This window comes from Corythoichthys intestinalis, chromosome 14 (genome assembly GCF_030265065.1).
Source record: "Corythoichthys intestinalis isolate RoL2023-P3 chromosome 14, ASM3026506v1, whole genome shotgun sequence".
In the NCBI taxonomy this organism is placed as follows: domain Eukaryota; kingdom Metazoa; phylum Chordata; class Actinopteri; order Syngnathiformes; family Syngnathidae; genus Corythoichthys; species Corythoichthys intestinalis.
The window spans coordinates 30748839-30765074 of NC_080408.1; the positions used below are offsets into that span (position 1 = coordinate 30748839).

The following is a 16236-nucleotide window of genomic DNA, read 5'->3' on the forward strand; positions in this document are numbered from 1 at the left end:
AAGATAATGGCAACAGGGGGGTGGGGTGCAAAAACAACCTTCTGTAGAATAAGAACAGAAGGGTTTTGAGTAGGAATTAAGTTTTAGTGGCACTGCCCCCTATACATGAGGCATGCATAGTACATTACACTTGTAAACACTAGAGCTGTCAAACGATTAAAAATTTTTATCGAGTTAATCACAGCTTAAAAATTAATTAATTGTAATTAATCACAATTAATCGCAATTTAAACCATCTCTAAAATATGCCATATTTTTCTGTAAATTATTGTTGGAATGGAAAGATAAGCCACAAGACGGATATATACATACAACATACTGTACATAGGTACTGTATTTGTTATAACAATAAATACACAAATGGCATTATTAACATTCTTTCTGTTAAAGTTATCCACGGATAGAAAGACTTGTAGTTCTTAAAAGATAAATGTTATTGTAATTTTATATTCTTATATATTCTTATATTCTTCATGTTTTCTTTTTACTTTGTAAATTTTTCAATCAAAAGTAGAGTTAATATAAAAATAATAAGAATAAAAATAACAATAATAAGAATAGAGTGGCCAGTCACCAAGGTTTTACTTAAGTTTTACGTGTATTTTGCATAGCTATTTTGATATGGAATGCCAGTTCATTTTGCATTGTTGTTTAACTGTGTGAGGATAGGGCCTCATTAATATAGACAGAAGTGCTTTTCGTTTTGTGAACATTATTTTTTTTTTGAGAGATAGCACAACAAAAATAATATTCCTTTCACTAAACGATACTTATGTTTGTTGTGAAGGAGTTGCCGAAGCTTATGCCAATAAAAGGTTGCCTGGCACGGCCAGACTGTCCTCCGTGTTTTTCAAACACTGAGAGTGTAGTCTGGGACCCAGCCCATTAACGGCCTCTCGAGCAAGTACAAAATCAATCGACAAATCAGATTCGTTTACTTGTGTGACGTGTTCTTAACGAGCAACGTCACTCTTCCGCGTCGGAAGTCATCTCCACAACAACACAGATGGCGAACAGGAGAGCCGAGAATATGTTCTAATCCACTGTAAAATCAGTTTTAAATTACCAAAAACACATCGACGCAAGTCATTGACAACAGTCTGTCTCGCGCTAGCCATGTTGAATAAACTCTGCTCTCCTCGTATGTTTACTTCCGCGCGCAAGTCCCTCGTCCCGCCCATCGCTGATTGGTCCACTCCGCTGTCTGTTTGCTGTGGCTTGCTCCGCCCAGGAAATTTTATCCGCTTAATGGTGGCCAGACTCAATAGCTGGAACAGCCGTGAGTCTGGAGTACCAGGCTAAATAAACGGCGCGGTCCAAAGAACACCTGTGTCCACTCCCCTTTATAACATATATATTTCTGCACATATCTTACCCAAAATACAACAAGAGACACATAATTGCCACTAAAAGAAAGAACACTTACCGAAATATGTGTGGAGCACATAGCACAATGCAACAGCATAAACATCTCACAACGACTAATTCTCCCACGTTTAGAGGGAATAACATTAGTATGGAAATGCACTGCCCCCAAGCGGTCGGTGGCATTCTCTTCACTCTTAATGTCCATAAACGGTGTCATTCTAATCTGTTTGAGGCAATGTGCGAGCGGGTCATTCAGCGCATGCATTAATTGTGTCAAATATTTTAACGTGATTAATTAAAAAAAAAAAAAATTAACGCCCGGTAACGCGATAATTTTGACAGACCTAGGAAACACCACTTTTGCAATTCTGTTTTAAACTGTGTCCGACTAAATGTGCCATCAGTGTTCCCACAGACCTTGTTGTAAAAGTCCTGCTTCACCCACCCCTCTTAAGATTAACTGAGGGTCACCAGAAGTCTTTAACTACTCATCTTCACTTTTAAGTGCAACTGGTAATATCAGAGGTCAAAACATCTGTCTGAAAGTTTCAGTTGTTCTTGATTATTTGTCTGCCATCGGTAGAAATCTGATATGTTGCGTTCTTGCTTTAAAGAGTCAGAATCTACTACCGCTCCCTCGACAATTAAAGAACTGGTGCTTTAATGATGCAGATGATGTAACCGTTGATGTCAACGATGGCTTTTGAAACAGAATGCCATGGTTAAGTTATTGTGCAGTTCCTGTTTGACTCCTGGGAGGATTGGGCAGAAGCCAAATGTGTGAAATGGCAATGCAATCAAGATGAGTAGCAATGGTTCATTATCATACAAATCAGGCTCTGTATACAATGAACTGCGTCTGACAAGAGAGCTCAGCGATGCAGTCATTGTAGTTGACAAAGTTGAGTTTCACATCCACAAGATAATCCTTTGCAACAGCAGCCTGTACTTTGTGTGAGTTGATTCACTGTCAGCAAAAGCAATTCCATGAGTCCCCAAAATTGAAAACATATTGCTATAACCTCTGTTTCTGATGTCTAGAGAACTTTTCCAGCGTTGGTCAACCCCAGACCAGAAGGTCTATGTCATAAATGATCTGACACCACCCTTAATGCAGCTTCTCATTGACTTTGCCTACACCGGCTCCGTGTCCGTATCAGAGGACAACGTCAAGGACCTGTTGATAGCAGCTGATAAGTTTGATATACCAGGCATCATTCAGACCTGCTCTGACTTTCTAACTAAGCAGCTCCGCCCAGAAAACTGCATTAGCATCTGGCAGTTCTCGAAGAACTGTCACACCCCCGAACTGCAACTTAATGCCTACCAGTACATCCTGTACCACTTTGATGCTGTCGCTAAATGTTATGAGTTGGGGCAACTCTCTATGAAGGACTTCTGCGACATCCTGGAAAGAGATGACTTGTTCGTGAAGGAGAACGCCGTTTATGAGGCCATACTTCACTGGACCGCACATGCTCCTGGGGAGCGAGCCAAAAATATGCCAATGCTCCTGGCTAAAGTAAGTCAACATTTCTGGTTTTTAAAACTGATCACCCAACTTCGGAACCGCACACAAACAGCAGGCTGAGAATAAAGATAACATTTTTTCCTACGGCCTGAAAGATATTTCATTTTTAAAATCAGAGGTCGCTAGAGAATTCCCCCTTAACCGAGTGGCAACAAAATCATATCTCGATCTTCACAACCAAAACAATAGAAATCCATTCCAAGCTTACCATGACATGGATTGATTTAATTTGCTGCTCTAAATGTTTAGTCATTAGGGTGTTATAAATATGAATCTTAAAAGTAATGTTTTAGCTGTAAAAAGTAAATACTTGTAGTGTATTCTCCTAAATCCAAGGGCTTGATAAAACTAAAGTACAGTATTGTTTTATTCATTTATTTCAGTTTTATAGTAGTAGTCAAGGGTGTGTGGTAGTTTTTTGCTCAAGACCATGACCAATACCAAGACAGAAGAAAGACAGTCTTTTTGGACTGAAGTCTGAGACCAGAAGAAGACCTTCAATATGTGGTCTTGAACCAGGACCTGTATCAATGGTACTGAGCAATACAGGTATATGGCAAACTATTTGAACATTTCTTCTATTTCCTTTATATTCATCTGAACATTCATATACTAGTACAGCACGTTCTTTGCCTTCACGAACATGAAAATTCAGAGCAGCAGTTCGATATCGAAAATAAAACACTCTAAACCAGCTAGCAGACTGCAAATGGTTGCAGTTCAGACACCCTTTGCTGTAAATGTTCACACAAAAATCTGTTTGCCCTTTTCTTCCTGTCACCCTGTAGGTCCGCCTAGCTTTGACCACTCAGGAGTTCATCATCAACGTGCTGACCAACCAGCTCGTGCGGACTAGCAGCAAATGCTTGGATATTGTCTCCTTTGCTGCCCGTGTGATGCGACATATGAAAGCAAACTCTGTGTCCGGGTACTGCAACCTGGTGGCCCGCCCTCGTCTGCCTTCTGCCATCCTTCTGGCGATCGGTGGGTGGAGTGATGCGAGTCCAACGCACCTTATTGAAGCTTATGACTTGCAAGCTGACTGTTGGGACTACCTGGTGGATCACATGCAACACCCACGAGCGTACTGCGGTGCGGTTTTTCTCAACGACTCCATCTATTGCATCGGTGGATATGATGGGGCAGAACACTACAATACAGTCAGTCGTTTTGACCTGAACGAACGTATCTGGCAGGAAGTGGCACCCATGCATTCACGCCGATGCTATGTGAGTGTGACGGTGCTAAAGGGCTGCATTTACGCAATAGGAGGCTACGATGGGCGTATACGATTAAAGACGGCAGAGTGCTACACGCCAGAGACCAATCAGTGGACTCTTATCGCTAGCATGCATGAACACAGGAGCAATGCCAGCTGTACAACCCTCAAAGACAAGGTATGCAAGGAATAGGAATATTGTTAGATTAGTAATTCTCTAACTAGCTAGCGTAGGATGCAAGAGTGATTGATTTTAGGTCTGCAAATGGATTTGTGATAAATTATGTTGGATCATTTACAAAAGGGCAACTGTTTCATCTATCAGCTAAATGAAAATGGGTGTGTGACTTAGTTGAACTTTGTCATCTTTGTGGTATGTGATTTTATTGCAATTACTTTTGTTAATCAAACTGCTCTAAAAATGACCAGATTTCAAATCGGTGATGGTGTGACATCACTGCACCTTTTTATGCAAGAACCTGTCACGGGCGAGGGGACAAATAGACCGAGGAATGCAGACTCTGGGACAGAAGCGCAGTTTACAATTTTATTGGCAAGAATAAGGAAACAGCTACCATAGATGCTTGCCAAGGAGTCACAGCAGGTGTTACAAGCCGGGGTCCGAAGTGGCAGAGGTACAGGGAGGGAAAAGCTGGGACGAGGTCCAGGGCAGGCTAGGGGTCAAAACACAAATACGACAGAGAACAGGCAGAAGCACAGGCAAGGTACAGGATGGGGCAAAATCCATTAGGTCAAAAAGGGTGTCGGGACTCCAGTTAATCAAGGTGGGAAAAACGCTCGTATGCTGCTGAAAGGCTAACAAACACACAGTGATGCTGAAAACAGGGTTTAAGTAGTGGAGAGATTATAAGGATCAGGTGTGCTGGGTGAGATGTACAGGTGGTTGAGATCAGAGTGAATGAGCGGCTGGAAGAAATGCTGCCAAATTGAACACACACCAAAATAAAAATAAAAAATAAAACCTCAACAATAACAAAAACCCGAAGACATACAAAAATAGACAATACATGACAGGTATGAGGTCGAAACCCTAACAGAAGAAAAAGTATATTCTGGGATTTTCATGCCAAAATGTCTTGCAAACCTGATCAAATTACATCATTGGTCAAAAAAAAATAACGTAAAAAATAAAATGCATGTTCACCTTTCATTCACTCTAAAACTTTTTTCTCTTGGTTGCAGCTATACATATGTGGTGGTTTTAATGGAAATGAATTCTTGCAAACAGCGGAATATTACAGCCCAGAGACAAATGAATGGACAGTGATGGCCCCCATGAACAGTCGTCGCAGTGGCATTGGAGTCATTGGCTGTGCTGATCATGTTTACGCTGTAAGTCTAGCATCATAAGGTTGATCTTCCTTTTATATTAAATTCCTTCGAAAATCCTTGTCTTGTCCCTCATAAAGGTAGGCGGGTACGATGGTGATGACCGCCTGGCTAGTGCTGAGGCCTACAACCCACAAACCAACAACTGGATGTGGTTGCCTTCCATGCAGTGCGCCCGAAGCAACTTTGGCATCGAAGTGGTGGAGGATCGCCTTTTTGTGGCTGGTGGTTTCAGCGGGGTCTCCACCACCAACCACGTAGAGTACTACGATCTTACAACTGGTCTGTGGTCTCCGGCCAGATCTATGAGGATATCCCGAAACGCTTTGAGTTGCTGCGTGATGTCTGGCTTTCGCAATGTGACGCAATATGCAATGCTGCGAAATAATTTTCCCGAGCTCCTCTTGGAGGACGATTTAGAAATGGAGGACTTGTAGACCTTGGACTGGTGCCAACCTAAATGAAAACATTCATGGAATTAAAAACAATTAGAATAACAAAGACTTATTCATGATTAATCTATTAACATAAGCCCTGTATTTTTTTTGCTAAATGATTTATACATGGTTTTTTGGGTTGCATCAGATGACTGAAAATCCGGCTTTTACATTTCTGTCCAATTTACAGCCTTACAATGGTCATGCCTGGTGCTACTGCTTCCGGTAGTAGGCTACTGTTGGTTTACCTGACTTGTTCATAGTTTGGGAGCCATGTTCAAAGGAATTCTTACAATGGTATCAGGATGGGATAAATTGAACCTTATTTTGATAGATTACTTTGACTCTGCCATCAAAATACACTCACAACATTCTACTTCCTTTCTTTCAACTATTTTATTCAGATTAACTCTTTTTGCAGCTAGTTTACCAACCAGGTTAAATGGCCCCTTCCCATGGGTTCACCACCAGTGGGAGGGGCCAAAGGGGTTGGGTGCGTAGGGAGTTGGGCGGCAGCCAAAGGCGGGAGACTTGGCGGTCCAACCCCCAGCTACAGAAGCTAACTCTTGGGACATGGAAAGTCGCCTCTCTGGCGGGGAGGGAGCCCGAGCTGGCGTGTGAGGCAGAGAAGTTCTGACAAGATATAGTCATACTCGCCTCCACACACAGTTTGGGTTCTAGTACCAATCCTCTCGAGAGGGGTTGGACTCTATTCCACTCTAGAGTTGCCCGGGGTGAGCAGCGCAGAGCAGGTGTGGGCATACTTTTGCCCCCCGACTTGGCGCCTGTACGTTGGGGTTTACAGCGGTAGACGAGAGGGTAGCGTACCTCAGCCTTCGGGACGGGGATGGATCCTGACTGTCGTTTGTGCTTATGCACCAGACAGTATCTCAGAGTACCCACTCTTTTTGGAGTCCTTGGAGGGTGTGCTGGAGAGGGCTCCCTCTTGGGACTCCCTCGTTCTGCTGTAGGACTTCAACACTCACGTGGGAAATGACAGTGGGACCTGGAGGGAAGTGATTGGGAGGAACGGCCCACCTGATTGGAACCCGAGCGATGTTCTGTGATTGGGCATCTGTGGTCATCACGAATTTTCCATACCAAACATCATGTTGAAACATAGGGGTGTTCATATGTGCACTTCGCACCAGGACACCCTAGGCTGCAATTCGATCGACTTTGTTGTCCTGTCTTCTGTTTCGCGGCTGCATGTTTGGAGACTCTGGTGAAGAGGGGGCGAAGCTGTCAACTGATCACCACCTGGTGGTGTATTGGTGTGGTAGAACTCACAAAGCACTCAGACACGTCTACGTATGGGTTGAGAAAGGCTTCAGAATGTTATTGAAGTCTTGGTTATATGGCGCGCATATGACGTAGACCAACCTGATGCCAATCTTTACTTGGTAATACCAAAGGTCGCCCAAATATCAATGAGCACCTAAATTGGTGATCATAAGAGTAGTCATCTTAGAAGGTCAATTAACTAAATGCCCATGTGAGTAACACAGAAGGGCTTTCCCGACAGTTATTAGAGTTTATACCGGTATTTCCAGGGACATTAAGTTTTATTAAGTAAAGGTTGGCACCTGCTCACAGTCCAACACGAATCTCCGATATTCCCTCCTTTTGTAGTTTTTAATACAACACAATCAACAATTTTTGCCTTTTCGACCTGTCCCTTTATTGAAACAGTTCACAAATTCAGTTCCTTTGAATCCTGGTCCAGATCATTCCTGACAAATGGGTATGGATCAAGTTCATGGGACAGGAATCCAATTATCGTTGAGGGGGGCAAGAAATCGATTCAAAGGGCCGTCTACCCTGTTTAAATGTGATTGTAAGCCGTGTTTCCGCTTAATTTTACCACCGCTCAGAGGATTATTGTGCCTCGAAGAACAGCATCTTCGGTCCCTTTCTTTGATCACTGGCCGATGATCAGCACCATATCATCTGGAGGGACCCTTTGTGATGGAAGGCATCCTCTGTTTCACTGGGTTGGTTACTTGGCATGTCACATTTAGGGCACTAATTTCACCCCTTACCCATTGCCGACCGCCTGGATAGACATCATATCCGCTCAGCACTCATTACTATAAACTGCTGGCCACAATCAGGACCAGTTATAAGACAAACTACTCAAAAGAACTTATTACTATAAACTGCTGGCCACAGTCAGGACCAGTTTTGAAACAAACTGCTCAAAATAAAAACGTTTATTTTTAATTCAACCTTTGAGTCAGACATGCTCAAAAAGAACCACTTATTTATTTTACCTTAGCCTTCGAGACAAACTGCTCAATAGAAAACCATTTATTTCCCTTTTAATTCAAATTTAGTTATGCCAATCAGTGTATAGTAACAGCTGGTCAAGTCACTTTTAGAAAAACAGAGCGTTTCATTCTACCATGGGATCGCTCCTGTGCGAGTAGCCCCTCGATCAATCCGCAGCCATGCCCCTACTGTAAGAGTTACACAATTAACAGGTTATTTCGCTTGGAGAAAGCACTAAAGCAAGCAACTCACAACGCACTCCGTATGGTGAATCAAATGGTAAGAAATCTTACCTTTTTATGGCCGTAGATTTGCAATATGGTGCACGCAGGAGCCACCAGCGCCAATGCTCATTCTGGCCAAATGTCGTCCCTGACGTCAAATGTGGAATTCACAAAGCTCCCAGACACGTCTACGTATGGGTTGAGAAAGGCTTCAGAATGTTATTGAAGTCTTGGTTATATGGCGCGCATATGACGTAGACCAACCTGATGCCAATCTTTACTTGGTAATACCAAAGGTCGCCCAAATATCAATGAGCACCTAAATTGGTGATCATAAGAGTAGTCATCTTAGAAGGTCAATTAACTAAATTTTATTGAAGTCTTTCTTACTGTATATAGAGCAGAACAATCGTGCATATGAAGTTGAGAACCTATGCCAGCCTTTACTTGGCAATACCAAAGGTCGCCCAAATATCAATGAGCACATGGGCTTTTTACCACATGAACACTTCACCTAAATTGGTAATCATAATAGTAGTCATCTTAGAAGGTCAATTAACTGCATGCTCATGTGAGTAAAACTTAAAGCTCTTTCCTGACAACGGTGTAATTATCAGGATTATTATTTCCAGTGATGTTGGTCTTTATTAAGTAGATGTCGGCACCTGCTCACAGTCCAGCACGAATCTTCGATATTGGCTCCAATGGCAGAAGAAGATGCTGGTCTGACCTGGTAGACAAAGACGTATTGTGAGGGTCTGCTGGTTAACATCTGGCAGAATCCCGTCAGAAAGAGCTTCAATACCTACCTCTGGCAGAACTTCTCCCTTGTCCCGGGAAAGGGGGGGACATTGAGTCCGAGTGGGCCATGTTTCACGCCTCCATTGTTCAGGCAGCCAATCGGAGCTGTGGCCATAAGGTGGTTGATGCCTATCGTGGCAGCAATTCCTGAACCCGCTGGTGGACACCAGTGGTAAGGGATGCCATCAAGCTGAAGAGGGAGACCTACAGGACCTTTTTGGCTTGTGGGACTTCAGAGACAGCTAACAGGTACTGGCTTGCAAAGTGGAATGCAGCTTTGGCAGTCGCTGAGGCAAAAACCCAGACATGGGAGTTTGGCAAGGCCATGGAAAATTACTTCCGGACAGCTTCGAAGAAATTCTGGTCCACCATCCATTGCTCAGTATCTCAGGGTACTGCTGGCCTCGACTTGGGATGTTGTGAGTCGGTGGAGAGAATACTTCGAAGACCTCCTCAATTCCACAGACACGCCTTCCTTTGAGAAAGCAGTCTGTGAGCTGCGAGGTGGGCTCTCCTATCTCAGGGGTTAAAATCACTGAAGTGGTTGGAAAGCTCCTCTGTGGCAGGGCCCTGAGGGTGGATGAGATCCGTCCGGAGTTCCTAAAGACTCTGGATGTTGTGTGGCTGACATGCCTCTATAACATTGCGTGGACATCGGTGAAAGTGCCTTTGGATCAGCAGACAGGGGTCTTTTTGAGAAGGGGGACCAGAGGGTGTGTTCCAAATATCGAGGGATCACACTCCTTAGCCTCTGTGGTAAAGTATATTCAGGCGTGCTTGAGAGGCTGTTGGGATGTCTAATCTCGAATTCAGGAGCAGTGTGGTATACGTCTCGGCTGTGGAACGGTGGATCAGCTTTACACCCTCGGCATGGTCCTCGAGGGTACATGGGAGTTTGCCCAACTGGTCTACATGTGTTTTGTGGATTTGGAGAAGGTGAATCTCTAGGGGATTTCGGTACGCATTGCCGGCAGTAAGTCAGATTCGTTCCCAGTGAGGGTAGGACTCCACCAGGGTTGCCCTTTCTCACAGATTCTGTTCATAACTTTTAAGGACCAAATTTCTAGGCGCAGCCGAAGTTGAGGGGGTCTGGTTTCATGGCCTCAGCATTTTCACTGGAGCAGTTCGCAGCCAAATGTGAAGCAGTTGGGATGAAGAACAGCACCTCCAAATCCGAGACCATGGTCCTCAGTGACGTGCCCTTTCCGGGTCGGGGATGAGATCCTGCCCCAAGTGGAGGAGTTCAAGTATCTTGGGGTCTTTTTCATGAGTGTAGGAGGGAGCGGGTGTCAGAGAGGATTCATCAGCTCCTGTGGAATAAACATGGCGGACAAACTCCTAATTGCAGAGGTACATGCATTTGTATGACTCAGAAGATTGATTTCGCAAGCTTCCCTATGTTGCAAAAATTGGATTCTCGACTTGTTAAAGTATGACGTTGCTTGTATTCTGTGGATACACTTTTTGCTGCCCTCTGTAGTCAGGGAGAATATTGATTTCACCGCTACAAAGTATTTATTCTGAGAAACACATCATGGCAGATGAACTGTGTCTTGTTTCCGTGCAGAACGTTCAACGCGTCAGGTATAAACTATCCTTGAGGCAAAAACCAGAAAGAATATACCACTGAACAAACTCAAATCCTCAGGAGGACCAATATCATTATTTTGTGGACAAGCTCCAGAGGCCTGAATAAATTTTGTTGCTGGAAGGTAAGTGTGACATCTGAACAAAGGGTTTGGACTCCAAATACATGTGATATTTGCATTTTGTTGTTGTTTTTTTCTAAATTAGTCAGAATGAAAATCAGCACTGTTTCAACATACATACCTGCCAGGAACACAAAGTGCATCATCTTTCACAACTTTGACACTTTATTTTCTATTTTCTTGACTTTTATTTGGAATGGGAGAATCAAGTGGTTTTATGAATTGCTTCCAATTATACACATTTTTAGACAACGCATAATGTGTTATCAGTGTCAAAAGGAAAGCTTAATTTGACAACTACATCGATTGAAAAATGAGTTTAGATTGACAACTTGTGTTAAACAACTGGTTTGATCATTGACAACCACAAAATTATGGTTGTAAACAGCAAGCGCAACATACAAAAGAACAGATATACAGTATAAGATGTATAAGAGAGTGTGACTTTTCATTGCACTAACAAAAGAAATATTCTTATGACAAGTGTATGAAGCAGAAGTTTAAATTGACAGCTGTATTGATTGACAAATTAGCATTTTACATTTATAATAACAATTATGTCTACGACAAGTCTATGTAGTGCAAAACAACAGATAAAAGATTAAAGCGAGTAAGTTTTCACAGCACTAACAAAAGATATTTGCTTATGACAAGATAAGAAAAAAAGGAGATTAAACAGAGCATACTCAATCTGTTCCTTAGCACTAACAGTAACAGAAACATGCTTATGACAAGCGCATGTAGCACAGATGCCGTTAGGAAAATTAATATGCAAAACAACAGATGAAACAGCGCAAAAGTTTTAAGAGTACTAATTATGACAACTGTATGTACCACAGAAGCTGCTTGGAAAACTAACTTAATGTGTGAACAGATGCTGCAACGTGTGTGGATATTTCTAACACTTCTAGCGACTGAAGAGCACACATGCCACCTATTGGCTAACTCCTAACCTATTTCAACCACATGTCTAGTATATACCTACCAAATTTCGTCATCCACGAATAACAGAGGAATAATTTTGCTTTGTGTCTTCCCTAAGAAGAACTAGACCAAAACAAGTGAGTTTTAGTTCTTATTCCTTTTTCCTTTGCTCTCCTCTCCTCTTTTCCAGTCCGTTTTCTTCCCCACGTGTCCATTCACCTGTTTCTTTTAAATTGCTGTGTGGTTTTCCCTCATGAGACCCAGCCAGCCTCCGATTGGCATTACTTTTTCCTGATTGGATTGTTCATATACCTGTTGGGAATAGGTGGGCTAATTAGTAGTCAAAATGTCAAATTTGGCTGAAAGTTAATCTAAAACAAAAACCAATGCTCTGCAACCAAAACCAAATAAAGCAGCACATGCAAGAAGCAGGAAAATAAACATTACACAAAAACCATGCAATACCATCAAAAATACTGTTTCCATATTACACTTCCACCATACGAAAGTTTGACTACCAAATTTGAAACAGCTGAAATGTTTTCAATTTTCTAATTAAAATTCAGGTTTCACGGGGGAAAGATGATGTAGTTCTTGACATTAAAGTATAGGTGCTTTGATGATGCAGATGATGTCATCGTTGATGGCAACCATAGCTTTTGTCACAGAATGCTAACATGATGTAATGCCAGACCCTCTTTACCTGCCTCTCCACGCCCCAGAGCCCCTGCTGCTTTATCTTGATTCTGCTTAGACTCTGCAGATGCAAAAAGTATTATGAAATGGCAACAAATTCAAGATGAGTTATGATGGTAAAAGTCCATTCAAGTCTGGCTCTGTGTACAACGAACTGCGACTGACCGGTGGACTTAGCGACGCAATCCTCAAGGTTCACAATGTTGAGTTTCATATCCATAAAATCATCCTATGCCACTGCAGCCCATACTTTGGGTAAGTAGATTTAATGTCATTACGTGTATTTGCGCCAACTAAAAGTACATACACACTACTAGGTTTAAAGTACAGATACGTTTTTAAAGAAAGGTTGGAAACAGTACAACTACAAATTCAACTCATTTACTTGAGTCTAGAAGTACAAATTAGACCGCGAATAAAAGTGGAAGCTCTCCCCAGTTAAACTACAAACATCTGAAACTTCATTCCAATCACTTTTCATTCAGGAAAATTAGCTAAAAATGTTTAACAAATATTTATTGACTTCCTTTGTTTCTCTCCTTGTGTTTAGGGCCCTCTTTCTACGATGGTCCACCCCAGATCAGAGGGTCTACGTCATACAAGGGGTTACACCTCACATAATGCAGCTCTTCATCGAGTTTGCATACACTGACTTCGTGTTGGTGACGGAGGACAACGTCAAAGACTTGTTGATAGCCGCTGATAAATTCAACATGACTGCCATTGTCCAATCCTGCTGCGTGTTCCTGGCAGAGCAGCTTTGTCCGGAGAACTGCATAGGCATCTGGCAGTTCACCAAGAATTGCCACACACCGGAGCTGCAGATCAGTGCCTACCAATACATTCTTTATCACTTTGAGGACGTTGCAGTCTCGGAGGAGTTGCCACAATTCACTATGCAAGAGTTATGTGAAATACTGGACAGAGACGACCTGATTGTAAAGAAGGAGAACACTGTTTATGACGCCATCCTGCAGTGGATAGCACATGCGCCAAGGGAGCGAGGCAGGAATCTGGCTGTGCTCCTGGGTAAAGTAAGTTAAACTACCCGGGAATTTGTGGAGGGAGCTAGAAATCATTACAGAACCAAATATTTGTGTAGACACTGAGTCATGGGTAATTAATATAATTTAAAACTAACACTGTAGTTCCTTTAACTGGGGTTCATGGAATCGCATGGGAAAATAGCTTTGGCCAAATTCAAACCTCTGAAGTTTCTCATGTATCACATGCATATTGACAGCATTTTTATATAGCAATGGAGGATGATAATTAGAGATTATTAGAGAGGCTCATTGTAAATATTTGTCACCTGTAAGAAGTTCTTGCATCTAAAAAGTGATCCAGTGAGTACAACTCTGACCAAGCTAAACTGAATAAGGCCTGAAGCCTATGGGAGTCTCTTAATATCTTAAATATCAGTCTGTCCACTGTTTAGGTCCGTCTTGCGCTGACCAGCGAGGAATTCATCACCATCAATGTGTTGTCCAATCAGCTGGTGCAGAGCAACAACAAGTGCTTGGACATGGTCGCCTTTGCTACCAGAGTGATTCACCACATGGTCGCAAACTCTGTGTCTGCGTACTGCAATCTAGTGGCCCGTCCACGCCTGCCTTCAGCTATACTTCTGGCAATTGGTGGCTGGAGTGGCGCCAACCCAACACAGTGCATCGAAGCGTATGACGTGCACGCCAACTGCTGGGTCAGTTTTATCGATGACATGAAGCAACCACGGGCATACTGCGGTGCCGCCTTTCTCAACGACGCAGTCTACTGCCTTGGCGGATTTGATGGTGCGGAACATTACAATACAGTCAGCCGCTTTGACCTAAATGCACGCACATGGCAGGAAGTGGCGCCAATGCACTCCCGTCGATGCTATGTGAGTGTAACAGTGCTAAATGGGTGCATCTACGCACTGGGAGGCTACGATGGACGTGTGAGATTAAAGACGGCTGAGTACTACACGCCTGAAACCAACCAATGGACTCTTATCGCAAGCATGCATGAATTAAGGAGCGACGCCAGTTGCACCACCCTCAATGACAAGGTAGGCGGGATTAAAGTGTCTGTCATGCAGACTTTTATTCACCAGATTTGACGTTTGGGTCCAGATTTATATTTGTGGTGGTTTTAACGGAAACGAGCCCTTGCAAACAGCTGAATACTACAGTCCAGACACCAACGAGTGGACCATGATGACACCGATGAGCAGCCGTCGCAGTGGCATCGGAGTCATTGGATTTGCTGACCACATTTACGCAGTAAGTACAGCATAACACAATGATTTCTTATAGCTATAATTTTAAACAACTTCAAAATACGTTGGATATATTGGTGTAGGCAATTGCTTGGACTCATGCAAGTCTTAAGTCTTTGGCAGACGATAGGGCAGGCAATGATTCAATTCATTGCTTTCATGTAAATTTAGTTGAAAATTTAGTTGATTTAAACCTACCTCAGATGCATCAGTTTCACAAGTATGGGGTCTTGTATAAAAGTTGGGCAAGGATTGTTAACGAGTTCCTACGCTGAGTTATGGTTGTGAGTTCGGGGAAGTGAAAAAAATTGAAAACGGTTGTATCCAAAAGTGTCTCAAGCAGTTGTTTAAATAAAAACATGTCCACTTAGTAAAAAGACTTAGTGCAGATCAAGGGAAATATTAAGGATGGGTTGACTTCGCATTTGAACCAGCGCAATACCGATTCTCATTTTTTGGTACTTTTGCAGTGTTTATGTGATAACAGGTATTACTGCTGCGTTTAAGTGTGCTGTGGAAAATTGCCAACTCATGCACTCCTGCATAGTCACAAGGATATGCTTCAGTACCAAAACATGATTTCATCAGATTTCGTGGCAATCAGTTCTTTGTAATAGTGTCCAAAAATCGGCCAGCACCATAACAAAACTGTCTTCTGTAACCATCCCTTGAAATTCTTGTTTTACATCCATACCACTCATAACACATTATTGTTCTTTAATGATGCTTTTAATCCCGAAGGTTGGAGGCTATGATGGTCAAACCCGTCTGACAAGCGCTGAGGCTTACAACCCACAGACCAACAACTGGATCATCCTGGCCCCCATGGATTGCCCCCGGAGCAACTTTGGCATCGAAGTCATCGAGGACCGTCTCTTTGTGGCCGGAGGGTTCAACGGGGCCTCCACCACAAAGCTGGTAGAGTACTACGACCTCACCACGGGTCTGTGGTCTCCGGCCTGTGACATGCTGATCTCACGAAGTGCTTTGACTTGCTGCGTGATGTCGGGATTCTACAACATGGCACACTACGCCATGCTACGGAATGAGCTACCAGTGTTATTTTTAGAGGATGACATGGACACCGAAGAAGACGTCTAGACCTTCAAAAAAGTATTGGAACAAAATTGGAAGTTGATTGTAGATAAATCTTTTAATAAACTGATGAATGACCCTAGATACAAACTGAAATAAACTATAAAATGCCTCAATGGCTGACAAAAAAACAGGCAACAACAATGAACAATGACATTTTTTATTGAACTTTTCAGTATGAGTGAGAAGAGGTTAATGCAGTTTGCCACCCAGAAGTCAATAAAGTTTGTTTTTTTTTAAATTAAATCACTTGTTCATCTTTGGCTTTGTATTGCATATAACCCAAAGCTTAAATGCTGTGTGGAAGCCTGCACTTGAAAACTATAACTATGGTTTCAAACCTTGGTTTAG

The 16236-nt window shown here is 42.7% G+C and overlaps 2 protein-coding genes across 2 annotated transcripts; both read left to right on the top strand.

The window, feature by feature from the left end:
• The first annotated feature begins 2158 nt into the window (after window positions 1-2158).
• Window positions 2159-5905, top strand: LOC130929621 (kelch-like protein 10). Its single transcript, XM_057856942.1, has 5 exons — window positions 2159-2322; window positions 2410-2890; window positions 3688-4296; window positions 5322-5471; window positions 5549-5905. Exons 1-5 carry the CDS (start codon window positions 2171-2173, stop codon window positions 5903-5905), a joined length of 1749 nt encoding a protein of 582 aa, XP_057712925.1. The 5' UTR covers window positions 2159-2170.
• A 6692-nt stretch (window positions 5906-12597) lies between these two features.
• Window positions 12598-15891, top strand: LOC130929617 (kelch-like protein 10). The gene is given in 5 exon segments (XM_057856937.1): window positions 12598-12785; window positions 13081-13564; window positions 13969-14580; window positions 14645-14794; window positions 15532-15891. Coding segments are annotated over 5 exon segments (1794 nt in total).
• The last annotated feature ends 345 nt before the right edge of the window (window positions 15892-16236 follow it).